The sequence below is a fragment of the Cynocephalus volans genome, chromosome 8 (assembly GCF_027409185.1).
Source record: "Cynocephalus volans isolate mCynVol1 chromosome 8, mCynVol1.pri, whole genome shotgun sequence".
Classification (NCBI taxonomy): Eukaryota; Metazoa; Chordata; class Mammalia; order Dermoptera; family Cynocephalidae; genus Cynocephalus; species Cynocephalus volans.
Genome location: NC_084467.1, coordinates 35,229,333 through 35,247,087, shown reverse-complemented (window position 1 = coordinate 35,247,087; position 17,755 = coordinate 35,229,333). Strand labels below are relative to the sequence as shown.

At 45.2% G+C, this 17,755-nt stretch overlaps 1 protein-coding gene across 1 annotated transcript in view; it reads right to left on the bottom strand.

Annotated features, from left to right (window-relative positions):
* Positions 1-216: 216 nt before the first annotated feature.
* The window catches only part of CFAP57 (cilia and flagella associated protein 57), a 71,410-nt gene continuing 53,871 nt past the window's right edge, over positions 217-17,755 (bottom strand). The window contains exons 21-22 of the mRNA XM_063106744.1: positions 11,384-11,516; positions 217-431 (exon numbers count right to left, since the gene is read on the bottom strand). Of these exons, the coding sequence (XP_062962814.1) occupies positions 217-431; positions 11,384-11,516 (348 nt within the window). The remainder of the gene's footprint in view (positions 432-11,383; positions 11,517-17,755) is intronic.

The following is a 17,755-nucleotide window of genomic DNA, read 5'->3' as shown; positions in this document are numbered from 1 at the left end:
CCTCCCCTGCACCCAATCCCCTAGCTAAGCAGAAGCTGGACAAGGCTATGGGCAAACACCTTTATTCTGACCATGTCCCAAACTCCCAAGGGCAAGAGAAAGAGGTTGGTGGGGTCAGTGCTGCAGGGACTGCAGGGACTCCAGCATGCGTTTAGCCTGAGCACATGCACATGGTGCTGCTTCTGGCTGTGGCTGGAGATAGCTCACCAGACGGGGTCACTTGGTCTGTAACTCAAAGTCTACCTCTGAGTCGAGGAGGGAAGGAAGCCGAATTCCAGGGGGAGTGTGGAACCCCGGGACCTGCTCTTGCTCTTGGATCTGGTCTCTGAGGCGCCGGATTTCTATGCGTTGCATCTCGATGATTCTCCCAGTTTCTTCTTGCTCGTTCAATCTCATGGTGGGAGCGATACTGAGCATGTCCCTGCTGGGCACTGTAGGGACACAGCGGGGCTGAGGTGGGCCTGTCCACTGGATGGCTGCAAAGCTTTTCTGAAACCAGCCTATCCTCCCTTCTCCCTCCCTGCCTCCTCAAGCATTTATTGGGCACCGACTGTGGGGCAGACACCCAGTTCCAGATACTAGAGATACAGAGATAAGCTACTTCACTGTCTAGCAGAGAGATGGAGAGATGGAGAGACACACTTCACAGTGGTAAGGTGAATACTGAGCGTGACCCCATCAGCCCCCTCCTGAGCCCCCCAGTCCACCTGCTCGGAAGCCTTCACTCACTCATGTTCCTTGAGGATTTTCCCCCAAACTCTCAGTCATCCTCCCTGTCTCTGGTGCTGCCATCATCCTGGGCAATGTGTGTCCACAGGTCCACGGCTCATCCCACGCCCCGGCCTCACAAGGCTGAACTCCCAGCGTTAATGACCTTGGCCTCCATGCCATGCAGGCACCTGCTCCCTCATCTCTCCCCAGGATCTTGCATCTTTTAAATCTTTAATACTGGTACTCCATTCTCTGCCTTATGCTCAACACGTGTCATCTTTGACTGAATTGAAACCTCTTCTTCCTGGACAACTCCATTTCCTACTTACCAAATGGGTTCCTTTTAGATTCACTGCCTTTTCTGGACAGCTAGACCCATAGTGAGTTTCTTCCTACATTTTCTTGACAGCACACTAGTATTCTAGTGGCCTCATCCTTCTGTCCCATGTGCCCTGCACAGCCCAGACCTGAGATAAACCAGCCCTTCAGTGTTTCCAGTTCTACATCTGGCCTGCTGGGTGCTACTGAAAAAAGTAAAGTAAGATGCAAATTCTTGGTCTCTAGGTCCTGATGGGCTTTGTGCCCACAGTAAGCAAACCCTCCCATTCCTCATAGCAGTGCTTCTGAACTTCAACCTCTGCTATACCTCCTCTCCCTCACTCTTAGCAGGTGACATTGCCACCTGCTTCACTGTCTCCAACTCCCTACCAGTCAAACAACTCTCAGAGGAAGGGGGATCTCTTTCCTGTCCACTGCCAACTCCTTCCCCATACATCTGGAGGAAAGACTAAAAAGGAACAGATGCTGGAGACCAAGCAGGAGAGAGTTTTAAAGAGGAAGTGGTCAGCAGAGGCCGGTGGCCAGCCTTGCCTTAGGCCTCTAATTGGTCTCATGGGGCCAACAGTCAAAGAGCTCTTGGCTTATCCCTTCCTTTCCCCCAGGGGAAGTCTGGACCCTTCTCTTTCTGCCTTTGCTGCTTGACTCTTCTTTTTTGCAATTTCTAGGGTCCTCATCTTTTTGTATTTCTTCTTTCCCTGGGTCTCGACCCTTCATCCTCCCTCTGCTATTAGCTGCCCCTGGTAACCACCCCCAGGGTCAGGCTGTGACCTGGGAGAGCAGCACCCTGGGGAAAGTGCAGCACACACAGGTCTGCCAGCCTGTGCGCCTGCTCGGGCCTGCGTTGCTCCCCACCAGCTAGTTCCTGCTCACCTCTCCACCTGCTCCTGCAGCCGCTTCCTCTTTCCTGATTACTAGCATACTCTGAACTAAGCTCTGCGCTCTCTCCCATCAGTCTGAACACACAGCTACTTGCCCTAGTCACCATCTGGCATCCCAGGGGGACCCAACCAGTGCTTGTGAAGCCACAGTCCTAGACGTACCCAGTAAAGAGAGCCTGAAAATATTCCAGCACTTGGAATTCTTCCTCTCTCTGCCCTGCCACCAGCAGGATCGGGCACACTATCCTTCTCCAGGCATTATAAGGATCCTGATGCAGACTGCAGCTGTAAGGACCTCCAGGCTGCACAATCAGTGGGGGAGGCTGAGCGTCCTCAGGCACTGGGATGTATGGCACTGGCAGGCTCCTCCCACACATGCGAGGAAGGCAGGAGCAGACACTGCAGACACACAGGGCAGCTCAGGGGCCACACAGAGCCACTGGCTGGCGGCTGGCCTCTGGGAGCAGTCATCTCCTGGAACTTGCCTGGCCTGGGCAACACTGTCCCATAAATGTTCAGAGATGCCGCCCTGCCTCTCGGGAGACCAGCTCACATGGCAGATGGTCCAGGGGGCCCAATGTGGGACTTCTGCCCTTGTTCCCCCGCCTGTCTCTGGCCCTGGTCAGTGAGCATCTCAAGGGCACAGCTGTGTTTTCCTCTGTTTCTTCCTTTTCTTCCCCAAATTCTCTTCCCATTTCCTTTGGCAATGACCTGCCTGCTCATCATGCTGTGGTTCAGTTTCACGGGTGCCCCCTTGATGGCCTCCTTCCGTGTGCTGTGGCCGTGTACACCCTCCTGTCCTCTCCCCCACGGCTGTGCGAAGTCAGTTCTCTCCATGTGGCACTACCCTGGCCTCTCGCCTCACATCCTCAGTCTCCTCCTGTTCCCTGCTCTGCCCAGAACCTGTTCGCTTCCAGACCTGCTCAGTCTCCCTCTCTGCATCCTGCCCACAAGCTTTCTTCAACAGATTACATTCTGATTTTTAAATGACAGAAAATAAGAATGTGATCATTGATACATGGGGATTCGTTTCTACCTTTTTTGTGTGTGTGTATTTTATGTTTGTATCACATTTTCCTTTCTTTCCTTCCTTCCTTCCTTCTATTCCCTCTCTCCTTCCTTTTTAAAATTTAGTTTTTTCCCCTTTACTGGTTGGGGAGGTATTCCCTCCCTCCCTCCATCCCTTCCTTCCTCTTTTCCTTCTTTTCTTTCACTAGTTATCCTAAAAAATTTAATGTGCACATTTAACTTAAAAGAGTCCAAAGTAAATCAGTATCTTCACCCTCTTGTAAAACAACACAAGACTTAGAATACTTTAGCTCCAAGCCCCCGGCTTATATGCTAATACCCAGCATTTTAGTTCTATCTTGATATTTTAATCCACAATTTAGACATTGTATTTATTGCTATATACAGCTAATAGTTGTTTAGATTCTGCATATTTATCTTTTCTGTGCTCATTTGTTCTTGTATTCAGAGTTTACTCTGGAATCATTTTTCTTCTTGATGTATATTCTTTAGATATTCTTTTAAGGAAGTTTTGTTGGTGACAAATTCTCTCAGTTTTTGTTTGTCAGAAAATTGTCTTCTTTTTGTCCCATTGTTAGAAGACAATTTCACTGGTTCCGTAACTCTAGGAGACAGTTACTACCTCTTTGCACTTCAAATAGCACTTTGAAGATACTACTTCACTATTTCTGGCTACGCTATTGCTGCTGGGATGTCAGATGTCAACTGAATTGTTATTCCTTTGCATGCAATCTATCTGTTCTCTCTGGCTGCTTTTAACATCTCTTTGAATTTGGTGTTCTGAAGTTTAGATGTAGATTTCTTTTTATTTATTCTGCTTGGGATCCATTGGGCCTCCTGGATTGAATGATTGGGATGTTTTAACAATTCCGAAAAACTTTCAGTTATTTCTATTTGTAATGTTGCCTCTCCTCATTTTTTCTTTCTCAGACTTCAATTAGACATAAATTGGATTATCTCATTCTAATCCTCTTTGGCTTTTACTATATCTTTGTCTCTCTGAGCTACAATCTGGGTAATTTCTTCATTATTTTAATTTACAAATTCTCCCTTCAGATGTGTCTAATCTACTGTTCAATCTGTCCATCAAGTTCCTAATTACAGTTACTATAGTTTTCATTTCTAGAAGTATTATCTGGTTCTTTTTCAAATCTGCCTGTACAATTTTGGAAGACTCTTGGTTTTTTTTGTCTTATTTTCAAATTTCTCCTTATTTCTTTAAACATGTTAAGCAGTCTTATTTTAATAATTCTATTTTCCCTGGTCTTTGTTGGTTTTATTCTGTAGTTTGAAATTTTTGTTGCTTTTCACTCTTGGTGGTTAATTTCCTCATGTAATGTTTAGTGATTTTTGATTATGAGCTCATGTTATTTTGAATATTATCTATGGGAATTCTTTGAAGCCTGGGTTTAATTCTCTCTTCTTCCAGAGAGAATTTGCATTTGTTTCTGCTTGGGGCATAGGTACACCACCAGTGTGGGGTTATTTTAAACTAAATTTGCAGTGAGGGTTGCTTTGAGCCACAAATTGAGTGTAAATTTTGAACTTAAACCAGCCTGAGTATGGGCTCTTGGTTAGGAACGCTCAGGGAGAGATTGTTTCTTGTATTTTATCTTCCTTTCATCCAGAGCCAAGGCTGACACATACTTATCTCACCTATTTCCTTATGCAAGGTAGGTTTTCCCCTCTATCTAACTTTTACTGTATATTGCTTTGACTCCTTTTTTGTTTCAAAGATATGCCTGCAATAGAAAACTAGAAGGCAAGCATGCTTTTCCTAATAATATTATTTCTTAATTTAACAATTATTATGTATCAAAGTTATATATGACCATAATTTAGAGTCAATCCTATGAGGCTTATTACAAATAACAGTAATCTCCCATTCCACATTCTACTCCATTTATCAATCCCCAGAGGCAACAATTTCAATTACTTTTTCCTTTTCTGAATAATAATTTGCTTTCTCTGGAGTTAATAATTATTTTGTTTTTTCATTTACCTACATATTGCTAATTCAATCTCAACTCGGTGGTTGTGTAAATGTTATCTCTTTAGATTGTTAGATAGTCTATCAATTTCACCACCTCCAAGTGCCTTCTGACCTACTCAATCTGGACTGATTACTCTCTAGTCCTGCGGCAGAGCTATTACCTGGGATCTCCTTTCATCATCATTTTAGAAATTCTCTTGCTTCTCTCTTATTTGAGTGTCCTGTTTTTTTGAATCTTATGTCTTCTTTCTTAGTTTACTACCTATATTCGGTGAAGAGCATCCAATAGTAGCTTCCTGAGAAAATATGCATGAAAGGTAAATTTGTTGAGATTCTTATATATCTAAAAATTTCTTAATTCTACCCTCTCCCTTGATTGCTTACTTGGCTGGCAATAGAATTCTGGATTGGAAATCATTTTCCCTTGGAAGATTAAAGGCATTGGTTCATTGTCTTCTGGTTTCCAACCAGCTTCAGGCTTTCAATTATTGTTGAGAAATCCAATGCAATTGGGATTTATTGTTGTTGTTGTTGATTGACAGTTTCAGATCCTTTAATGCCAAAAGGCTAAATAAAGAAACGATTTTTTCCATGGTGATACATGGATAATATAATCATATGCTTTTTTAAATTTAAAATTTAAAAAAATTGTGGTAAAATATACATAATAGAATTTACCATTTTAGGCTTCCAGTCAAGATGGCAGAATAGATAGTCCCCAGCATTACTGTCTTCTGCAAGTCAACCAATTTACAACTATTAAAGAGCAATGATGGCCAACCTGGTGCTACTAAAGCTCAGGGGAAGAGGAGGAGAGACCTACAGAGTTCATAAAGGCAGGAGAAGCCAAGAGAAAGAAAGGATCGCTCCCACCATTTTGAGCCCTGGCCACTTCAAGGCTGGAGCTGGTGAGCACATGGAGCAAGAACTGGCAAAAGCCACAGCTGTGCTCTTCATATGAAGATGCTTGGAGGTGGCAGGGGAAAAGGGGGCCTTGGCCCTCAGGCCAGCAAGACCACTAACAGGGTTCCTGTGGACCCACATAGGAGTGGGGAGCCAAGACAACAGAAAAAAGGAGCCACTCAGAGGCCGGTGAGTCATTGCAAGTGACCAGTGCATGGCCTGTCCTATGGGAAGTGTTTGGAGTGCAGGTGGTGGGGGAGATGGGCCCACCAGGGGAGCATTGGGGCACAGCATGGGCAGCTGATCTGCCTCCCAATCAGCACAGGCCCACTCAATGGAGACTAGTCAGGAATTTAGAACTGCAGGGGGAGCAGTTTGCTGAAAAGACTCAGGCCCAGACCAGTTTCCACGCAACTTGGGTGTACCAGACCTCACGAGACCTGGAAGTACATACAAGGTCAACAATTAAAACCTGAGCTGCACAAAATGCCTTTCCCAGGAAATCAGCAGCACTAAAGCAATTTAGCTTAGCTCAACTACAGGGCTCAAGTGCTGGTTCCCACAGGAAGTTCCTCCATTTTAGAAGTGACCAAAGGACAACAAATTAGTTCTAGTGCAAAGTTTAAGTGGTGAGAATAGCAAATGATCCAACACAGAACTGAAAGAAAAAACAAAATACCCACAGATCAGAAACAAAGTTCCACATTAACTAGTAAAGGTCTAACACCACCAAAGAACACCTATAAGACCTAGAAGGACTGGAAGGACCCTGGACTCCCAAGCCAGGAAGCAGAGAGGGCTGAGTGCCTCAACCTCACCACCCACATCTGCAACCAGCCCAGCAATGACCACCGAGCTGCTGCAGGAAGTGCCCGAGGCTCCTGAGCTGGGGCAGTTGGGGGCTGAGGGCTTCAGCCACACCCCTCTGACATCTGCATGCAGCCCAGCAATGATCTAGCTGCTAATGGAAGCCCCCTGGTCTCTCCTGCCAAAATGAGCGGGGGCCATGGGACTCAATCACATTTCCCCTCCTTCCCCCTCTTCCTACCCTATTTCCCCTCCCCCTTCCCTTCTCGTTCTCCCCCCACCAACTGTTCTGCAACAACATCTTAGAAAAAGGCATGGAATCGGGGGAAGCTGAAACCAGCTGCAACTAGGCAAGCTGCTGCCACTGCCCTGGGCCCTGCTGGGGTCCTGAGGTATGGATCTGGGGGAAGCCGAGCCCAGCCGCAACTAGGCAAGCTACCTTGACCGCCCTAGGGTCCCATTGGGGCCCTGAGGTGTGGAGCCAGGGGCAGCTGAACCCAGCTGCAACCAGATTGCATGTCAGACTCTCACAAGGAGAGGTACCAGCAGAGGCCAAAAAAAAAAAAAAAAAAAAAAAAGTTCTCTCCACAAAGCACACTCCGGAGTAATAGAAGCAGCACGTGATTTACTATAATAGCGGAGGACTTGATCACACCTGTCTCAGTACTGGACAGATCATCTAATCATCTAGGCAACAGACCAACAGAGGAACAGTTAATCTATCAGATGGAGAGAACAAGTCTATGGTCATTAGAGGGGGGAGGGGGAGGGAAAGGCGGGATGGGAGGGGGAAGGGGAGAGATTGGATAAGGGGCATAAAGAATAAGAATGATTTGTAACAATGAATATGCTAATAAAAAACCCCACAAAAACCAAAATTCACCATTTTAAGTGTATAGTTCTGAGGCTTAAAGTACATTTACATTGGGGTACAACCATTACCACCGTCCGTCTCCAGAACCTTTTCATCTTACCCAGCTACAACTGTGTACCTGTTAAACACTAACTCTGTGCCTCTCTACTCAGTACCTGGCAACCACCGTTCTACTTTCTGTCTCTATGAATTTGACTATTTCAGGAACCTCATTTAAGTAGAATCATTCAATATTTGTTCTTTTGGCACTGGCTTATTTCACTTAACATAATGTCTTCTAGGCTCATCCATGTTGTATCATGTGTCATAATTTCCTTCTTTTTTAAAGTTGAATACTATTCCATTGCATGTATATACCACATAGTATCCATTCCATCCATTGATGGATACTTGGATTGCTTCCACCTTTTGGCATTTGTGAATAATGTTGCTATAAGCATGGGTGTACACATACATCTTTGAGTTCCTGGCTTTCAGTTTTTTTGAATATATAGCCAGAAGTGGAATTGCTGGATCATATGGCAATTTTATTTTTAATTTTTTGAGGAGCTGCTATATTGTTTTCCATAAGGACTGCACCATTTTACACCCCCCACCAGTGGTGCACAAAGATTCCAATTTCTCTGCTTCCTTGCCTATACTTGCTATATTCTGTTTTTTGTTTGTTTTTGTTTTTGTTTTTATAACAGCCATTCTGATGGGTGAGAAGTAGTAGCTCATTGTGGTTTTGATTTACACTTGCCTACTGGTTAGTGATGCTGAGCATCTTCACATGTGCTTATTGGCCATCTGTATATTTTTCTTGGAGAAGTGTCTATTCAAGTCCTCTGTCCATCTAAAATTTTTGTCATTGTTGAGTTGTAGGACTTCTTTATATATTCCGGTTATCAATCTTTTATCAGGTATATCATTTGCAAATATTTTTCTTTCATTCTGTGGGTTGCCTTCTCACTCTGTTAATAGTGTTCTTAGATGCATGAACGTTTTACATTTTGATGAAGACCAATTTATCTATTTTTTATTTTGTTGCCTGTACTTTTGGTGTCATTCACCAAACAAATAATTGCCAAATCCAATGTCATGAAGATTTTCCTCTATGCTTTCTTCTAAGAGTTTTATGGTTTTAACTCTTTTGTTTAGATCTTTCATCCATTTTGAATTAATTTTTGTATATGGTGTAACATAAGGGTCCATCTTTATTCTTTTGCATGTGGATATCTAGTTTTCCCAGCACTATTTTTTTGAAAAGGTTATCCTTTCCCCATTGAATGGTCTTGGTGCCCTGTTGACAATCACTTGACCATATATGCAAGGGTTTATTTCTGGGTTGTCTATTTCATCCCATTGGTCTACACAGCTGTCTTTATGCTGTGCCACACTATTTTGATTACCATAGCTTTGTAGTAAGTTTTGAAATCAGAAAGTGTGAGAGCTTCAACTTTGTTCTTTTTCAAGATGATTTTGGCCACTCAGGGTACCCTGAGATTCCATATGAATTTTAGAATGAATTTTTCTCTTTTGGCAAAAAAATCATTGAGATTTTGATAGGGGTTGTATTGAATCTGTTCAATGGTTAAAAATAGACCCATATGATGATTGCGTTGGATACTAGGTGGACGTAACAGCTTCTTAAACAGATCTGCCTTCCTGTTTTCAGCTCTGCCTTTACCTCCACTTCTAGAGATAATCTGCACCTGATAATTCCTGAGCCTTTTGAATGTTTTTTTTTTTGGCATACCTTAGGTTTCTTCTAGCTTCCCCAATTTTGGCTTAGGATTCAGGTTTCTTGGGTTTATGAAGTCAGTTACCATGCATCCATCTATTTTCCCATTTTCAAAATTTTTGTCTTTTGTTTCCCTTTGTGTTTTCTTTGTTCTTATGGTTTATTTATGCTATTTTAGTTTTCAATTAGTTATGTTTAATCAGAAGTTCTAATGATATGGTTTGAAGAATTAAAAAACAAGCAGGTGTATCTATTAACTCTGTTAGTTAATTGTGTGTATAAAAAAAAACAAATGCTGCTAAAACTGAAATAGTGGTTTGGGATGACAACCTCTCCTGTTCAGATAAAGAATTCTTAAAAACCAACTGAACTGGTCAATTCCTCAAACAACTTGAGGAAGTATATTTAGGTTCTTCACGATAGAGAAAGACAATTGGTAACACCAGTCTTCAATTGTTACAAATGAAATCTTCCTTGAGTAAAACTATATCACACAAATGATATGATGTTTGGTTTGCTTCAAAATAATCCACGGTGGGTGTGGGAGGAAATAACTGGGTGGGGAGGGAGATACTGATGAAACAAGAGTGGCAAGCACTGACATTTGTTGAAGTTGGGGAATAAATTCATGGGAATTCATTAGACCTTTCTCTCTATTTTTGCACATGTCTGGAAATTTCTGTAATAGTAATGTGAAGAACCTGGCTATATCATATAGCATCCTGAGGAGGTCCCAACTCAGTATTTGTAAGGGTGCTTGGGCATATTTGAAACATTTTTAAAGAGAAGTTTTGCAGTTGTTCACAGGCACATCTGTGCTTTATCTCCAAGAGAAGATGATTTCACGTCTGAGAAGTATCTCAGCCTTTACAACACATGCTGTGCCCTCACGTCAGTCCTGTAGACCTGACATTATTTCAGGTATTACTCAGAGGGTTTACTCTTGTCTGAGCTTCAACCTGAACTAAAAGGGTACGTGAGACAAATTTACACACACACACACACACACACACAGAATATGTATACATATATGCACACACGCACACATATGGTAATATATAAATATGTACAATTTTATATATATTTAATCTGTAATAGTTTAAGACTAACCAGAAGTTGCAAAAATAGTGGAGTTCCTGTGTACCCCTCAGCCATTTTCCCCCAGCGACAATATCTAAATAACCATAGTATATTAGACAAGTTACATTTAAAAGACACTAATTGGTAACTATGGGATGTTTCAATTCATCAAGTTCTCTGAGCTTTATTCCTGAATGTAGACCACTAGAAAACAAAATACCTGAACCATGATGGCTAAATTTTCCATAGAAATGCCTTTTACTCTTGGTTTTTATTCATTGTCCAGATAAATATACACCTGAAGAATATTGCTTTATTGTCTGAATGCCTGTAGTTAAAGACTGCCTGTTGTTATTCAACATTCCTTTCATAAGGATTCATGTGATAGGTTTCTCATAGAATTCAGTGCCAGGAAGAGGTTTGTTTCTTCAGAAAAAAACTTCCTTTAACCACACAATGAGAACTACATAAACTATCATATTTCTTTGTCTCCCTTTTTGCCTCGGCTGTCAGAAATTCAGAGGAACTTTAGGATATAATTGAGGTAACTAATTCATTTAACATTTCTAATGTAATTCTTTCCCCTCTTCCTTTAAATCATTTCTCACCTTTCTTTTTGTCTTCATTTTAATTATACAGGTCCACAATTCCTTATTCTAAAATGCAAAAAGATCTAAAATAGAAGGCTTTTTAAAATTCATGAAACCTAGTGAGAAAATTCATATGTCACTACAGAAAAACTAATGTGTTTGATTTTAGGGCACTTCCCCAGACCCCTCCGGGAATGCTACATAATATGTACATACCATGCTCTTTCTAAATTCTGAACTGTAGCTAACCCCAAGGATTTCCAACAGGGACCGTGGATCTCTGAGTGTTTGAATGTGATAAGGTTCTCATGGATCCTTTGCAGAGCAGGCATGTGTCATGGAAAGCTCTCAGAAGGCCGTGGGTATAGAGGAAAAGCCAAAGGGACAGCTGCTTGTTGTGGCACCTTTGGTCCCTTGATCCCAGTGCTCATCTCTCCTGGCCACTGGTAATGTTACCTGCTTCTGGAACTTCTTGTGGCCGAATTTTCTTGGTCAGTTTCAAAGCTGCCTCAAGGTCATAGACTTGGGAGCGGGTGAACTTCAACTCACGGCGGAGCTCATTAATTTCCTTGATCAGAGTGACATTTTCCTGCAGAAAAGAAGGAGAGTGAGTATGGATGGATGAGTACTTGCTGGGCACAGGGCATGCCCTCCTGGGGCTGAGAGTCTGGACCCACGTCAACTCTCCAGACACTGTATTGCAGCATGAGTCTTTATCCCAGCTCATGGCTCAGCCTCTTGAGGCACCAGCTAACTTACCTTCTGGTGAACTCAGCACCGTTCCCATCCAGCCAGGCTCTTTCCCACATCAACAGCAACGACGATGCTTTCCTAAGCACTTTTTACATGAATTTAATGCATTTAAGCATCATAAATAATACCCTGATGGCTAGATTCTATTACAATCACGATTTTATAGAAGATGAAATTGAGGCACAGAGAGGTTATGTAACTTGCTCAGGTTACACAGCTAGCAAGTGGTAGAGCCAGGATTTCAACTTCAACAGTTTGGTTCCACAACTCCTAGGTACTGTGCTGTATGTCATTCTTTTTTTTTTTTTTCATTCGTTTGTTGAACCTGCATTTTTTTACAGGATATCTGCTAAGTCTTTGGAATGCAGACAGAAATAAGACATGGTCCCTGCCCGCAGCATGCTGTTTAGTGAATAACACAGAAAAGTAAATGGATAATTAACATCTGCTACATCCATTGAAATTTCACTTCTTTTGTTTGTATTTGACAAATATCCATCAATCCATCCATCCATCCATCTATCCAAAAAATATTTATTGAATATCTATTATGTAGGTACTCCATATTATGCAGGCACTGCGCTGATCCTGGGGTATATGGAAAGTAAGACATAGCCCTGCTGTTGAGGAGTTGAGTGAGGAATATGGCTCAGTATAGTGAGGAGGCCACCTTGCTGAGATGCAGGAGTGGGGCACATGGGGAAGGCACTTAGCCCGGCCTAAATGAGGCATTCCTAGAAATTGACCCCTAGACTGAAGCTTGAAGGAGTTATCAAGGAGTGGGTTAAGGGACACCCCTGACAATTGGAGCAAGGGCACAGAAGTATGACACAGCTGATGTGGGGTGGGGGAAGATTTGCAGCAGTTCTGTGTCACTGGAATGCAAAGTGAGAAGAGGGGAGCAGAGAGGAGTGAGGATGAAGTTGCAGGAGGGTAGGTGGCGAGTGCTCTGCACTCTGGGACCAAGCTGTCTCTTCTCTCTTATTGCCACACCTCAGATCTCTGCTTCCATTTTACACTCAGCACAAGGGCTCACGGTGACACCATGGAGGAATCCCTGTCACCATGTGCCCAGAGAGACTGCCACTTAGATCTTAGAGCCCACAGCCTCAGGAGTCAGTTCGTCTACAGCAGCACCTCGCACATGACCGTGCAAGTAAATCCCTTGAGCACCTTGCTAAGTGCAGCTTCTGACTCAGTACGTCTGGAGTGGGCTCTGGGATTCTGCATATCTTGACAGCTCCAAAGAGATGCTCCTGCTGGTCCACAGGCCAGTGCACACCCTGAGTAGTAAAGCTCTTGAGGGTCTGAGTGCCAGGAAAGGCAGATGCGGGCCAAATTTACACAAAATGGACCTATGCTGGGAACAGACTGCTTCTACTTGGAACATGATCTCAGACATGTTGAGTATGGAGTCAGGGCCCAGAGAACAGGATGATCTCAAGCACTGCTCTCACTGAGCTGGGACAAGAAGTCCTCTGCTATGGGGATGTGCCTGTGGAGCCCAGGAGGGAGCTGGGGCTGGGCTGGAGACAACCCAGCAGATTCTTTTCCTCTAGAGATGCTTTAAGCATAGATCTATACCTTTAGATTTTCAGTATATCATTTAATTTCAGCATTCCTTATTTTAAAAAAAAATTCTCACTCTCTTGGATGACATGCCCAATTATATTGCCAGTCCCTCATTCTCCAGGGTAGGCTTTGTGCCTGTGTTTCTGTGAGTCAGGTTTTCTCCATCTGGTGCTTTACCCTTTTAACCAGCACAGGCCTTGGTGACGAGTCTCCCACATTTCCTTTGCAGATGCTGTCCAGTAAAAATCTCTGCTAGTTTCCTCCCCTGGACCTTCTCCATGCCAACTTTATATCACGACACAATCAATTCAATACATATTTATTGGGTTCTAAGACCTTGGACCCTGCTTTGCATGTAAGAGGTGCTCAATAGATATTTGTGGACTGAATAAACAAATGAATGACTAATGTAGTGGGCACGAAGTTGAATAAGAAGAGATTCCTACTAATGAGGAAATCACAGACCAAGGAGTAAGGATCAGGGAGAGGAGACAAGAACAGAAGGGGGGTCTTAGAAGAGCCACAAAGAAATCGTGGCCGACTTGCTCGCTCGCTGGGACTGTCTCTTCCTGCCTCTCGGTTGGCTTTGCTTTGCTTCATTTCTTCTGCCTCATTCAATAAAGTAATAATAGTAACCAGAATAAAGACTAGAAATGAAAAGCACCTCTTGGGTCACATCTTTAGTTACTTCCTCTTCTTGGTTGTCTCCAGTCATTTTGTCACCAAATCCTATCGACTCTGGGTCTGGGCCGAATCTCATGTTCGTCCTCCCTGCTGTGATTTGTCGCAAGCTCTCTACATCTCTCCTACCACTGTGATGGCCCCCAGTGAAGTCCCTGCCCTAGTTTCTCCCTGCCCCTCCACCCTCTACAACTCTGTCACGTAACTGGGATTTCTGGCTCCTGGTACCCTTTGGTGTGAAAACCTATGTCTGACCCCATGCCAGCCTTTGACACCTCCGTGATGTGGAGGTCACCAAAATGTTACCTAAATGGACCCCCAAGCATGACTTGATCCTTATCAAAGTGTGGTTCCAAAACTGGTTCCTCAGAGCCAGTTCCTGAAAGCCTACTATGCACTGGTCACTGTGCCAGACATGGGAGGTCCTGCTTGGCTCCAATATGGAGAGATGCCAGGAGAACCTGAAGCAGGGGCCCGACCCAATGTGAGGAAGGCCCCAGGGGAAGCAGAGAATGGAGAGGAGTGTTCCAGGTCTGGAGCCAAGAGGAAGCAGCAGAACTTAAGACACTAAAAGCTTGATGATGATAAAAACAGCAAGAGTCACCGTAACTGCAGGTGTTGACTGGACCCCTGCAATGCATCAAGCCATGTACATACATTACCTCATTGCATCTTTACAACAACCTTCCGAGGAAACTGAGGCAGTGTGCGAGTGGTAGAGCTGGGGTTTGAAGCTGGTGTGTCTGCCTCCATAGTGCCCGGGTCCTCTCAGACCACTGCCTCCCAGGCTCTGCTTTCTCACCTCCCATCGCATCACCTCCATTCCAGTACCTCACACAGTATGGCCCAGGCACCCGCAATAAGTACAAGCTGGGTTCCCCAAAAATGTTTTCCAGGGTGGCCTGCATTCTGAGGAGTCTTGAGGTCATGTTGAGGTCAACTGTATGTGCTTTGGGTAACTCTGTGAATTGAAGCTGTGAATGCCACAGGCTTGCTGAGCCTTCTGTTCCTAACCCATCCCTGGTCAGGATGGCCAACCAAAGCCCCTCCAACCCTCTGGACACCCCCCACCCCCCACCCCATCAGGCTACTTGGCTATAGCAAAAATCTCAGCTGGGGCCCATCAAGTGCCCACTCTTGGGGAATGTGACTGGTTAGGGGTGCTAAGTTCCATGTATATAGAGAGCTTTCTAAACAAAGGGGCTATGTGAGCTGTCCAGGACTCCCTTTGGCCTTTGGAAGTGACTGATGACTGGCAGATCTTTCAGACAATTTTGTTGAGCAGAGAAAGGAAAGGAGTGCCTACAGCACCCCCTACTGGCCTGCCCTGAGTTGACACCTTTAAGAATACTGCAGTGCCTCACAGCGTGGAAGAAACAGGCAACAGATTTATTCTGTGAACGTGGAAGCCTTGGGTCTGCGGCGTCTTTCTGGAACCCACAGTTAGTGGGAGCGCCACCTGCCTAGCTGCATAAATGAGCTGTCCTGGAATCCTTCGCCCTTCTTCCCACCTTCCTCCATGTCTCACCTGACGTTTCTATTCATCATTTCTCCTCTGGAATACCTTTTGACATCTCAGCTTTCCCTTCTCCGAGCCTTTCTCTTCTACCCTTAACATGACAGCCATCTCCTAACAGGTTTCCTGCCACCTGCCTCTTTCTCCATCAGTCTTTCCACCCTACCAACTGAATTAGTCTTCAAAATAAAGACAGCACCCTATCTGTTTAAGAAATCTTGGTGGCAATTGTGTACAGGATAAACTTTATGCTCCTTGGCAGATGGAAGGCCCTTTCAACAAGACCTTAGGGTCATGCAGTATACTAAGGTCTGCGGGCTCAGCCGTCTCCAAACACCCCACCGACCTTGCTCTTTTTCTCGGGTTGTGCCCTGTGCTGGAGGGCTCTTCTCCCAGTTGTTCCCTGATCACCCTCTACTCACCCTTCAAGGCCCTGCTCAAATGCCACTTCCTCTCAAGCCTTCCATGAGTCCCCAAGGCATAATTGAACCCTACTTTCACGATGAGCCCCCAGCACTAGACACACTGTACCGAGCCGTGATTATTTGCATCTGGTCCAAGTTCCGTGTGATGGGCTCCTTGAGGGTAGGGACACTATCACACTCATCTTGGAATCTCCACGGCTGACACAGAGCTTGCTGTGTAAGAAGCCTTCAAAAAATGTGTGCTGAATGAATGAAATGCGTGTCCTAGATGTTTGTATTCCACAGCGTCTCCTATTTTCATATCTGCAAACGTGCTGAAGAATGCAGTGGGGAGGCCCTCAGCTCCTACCTGAACATACAAATGAGACAGTGACCTCATTTCCTCAGTTATTTTCCAATGAGTTGCTCTCATTAGAGTCCACCCTGGCCTTTTTGGATTGAGGTGCCGGGGCCCTGGTACCCACAGACGCAGCTCTAGCCAGCTCCTGACAACATATACCAAGACAGCGGGAGCCCGGGCCACCAGCTGGGGGCCTGGAAGCAGTTTTGCTGGCCCTTCCCCCATGCCCAGTCCACAGGCACTCCTGGCCCATGCTGTGATGGGCTTCTGCCTCTCCCACTGGATTTCCACCTTGGGTACTGAATAGGTTCTTTGCTTGGAGGAGGGGAAGGGAAAAAGCATTGTTTTGAGCACCTCTTCTGTACCAGGCTATTTTGTACTGTGTTTTACACTGGTCATCTCATTCGACCCTTGCAGTGACTCGCTGAGGTTGGTGTTTTCTTCCCCATTTTACAGATAAGGAGGGCAGCTCCTGGAGAAGTTAAGGAATTTACCTGAGGTCTCCCGGCAGCAGGATAAACCTGGGTCTGCACAGTGCCAGCGCCCACTGTCCTCCCCCCACCCAGGGTGGGGACATGGTTCTGAGTCCAGACATGCCTACACAGGCCCTGCTATCTTGCCTGGCCCTGGCCCAGCCCCTCCTACAACTTTAAGATCGAAGAAGGAACAATTTTTAGCAACCAGAACAGTGGTTTTGAAAGTTTCTCTCTCTCTCTCTCTCTTTTTTAATCTTCCAAACTTTTTGCAACAAAATCTTACAGAGCCCCACTGTAATCAGAAGGGAGCCTCTCTGGTTGGGGGAGGACCCAGAGCCCTGCTGGGGCCCTCTTGTCCCCTGCATTTGTCTGAGTCATTTCTCTGGGTCCACAGGACTCCACGGCACACAGGTTTACAACGCTGCTGGAGACAACGCTCTTCGGGAGACTTCCCTCCTGACGGCTCCCTCTGCCAGGCATCAGGGAGGGGTGGGACTGGGCAGGAGCTGGCCCAGCACCCTCTGGGGTATGGAGGAGCAAGAGAAGACACGATGCCTGCCTGACAGCCTCTTGCTCAGTGACACTTGCACCTTCTGGCTAGCCATGGTCTTCACCTTTTTCCTTCTCCTCCTTCTCAAATGTCTCCAAACTGACATTTGCTTTGGGCATCTGCTTGGCATGGAGAGAGGGACGCAGCCCTGGAGGACCCCTCCGGTCTGTGTCCTGCTGGCAGGGCACAGCTGAGAGCTCACTGAAGTCACCAGCTGACATCTGCTCCTGCTGTCACCCTGGTTCCACTGCCGCACTTGCTGCACTCTACAGCCCCAGGGGGCTCTGCACACTCCAGGCACTCGAGGCCCTTAGCAATGGCTCTGTGTGTGGCTGCTGGGTCCCACCAGTTGGACCCACTCCTATCTCTGGGCCTCCGCCTGCTTTGGGGAGCCAGGAGTAGGGCAGTGTTTTGGCGGGAGGGGCTGCATTTAGGCGGGGACTGGTTGTAAGATGGCATGAAACCAGCCAGGTCTGGGTCTGGCCGGATTGCAGTGTGTTCTGCCCAGTTGAGCA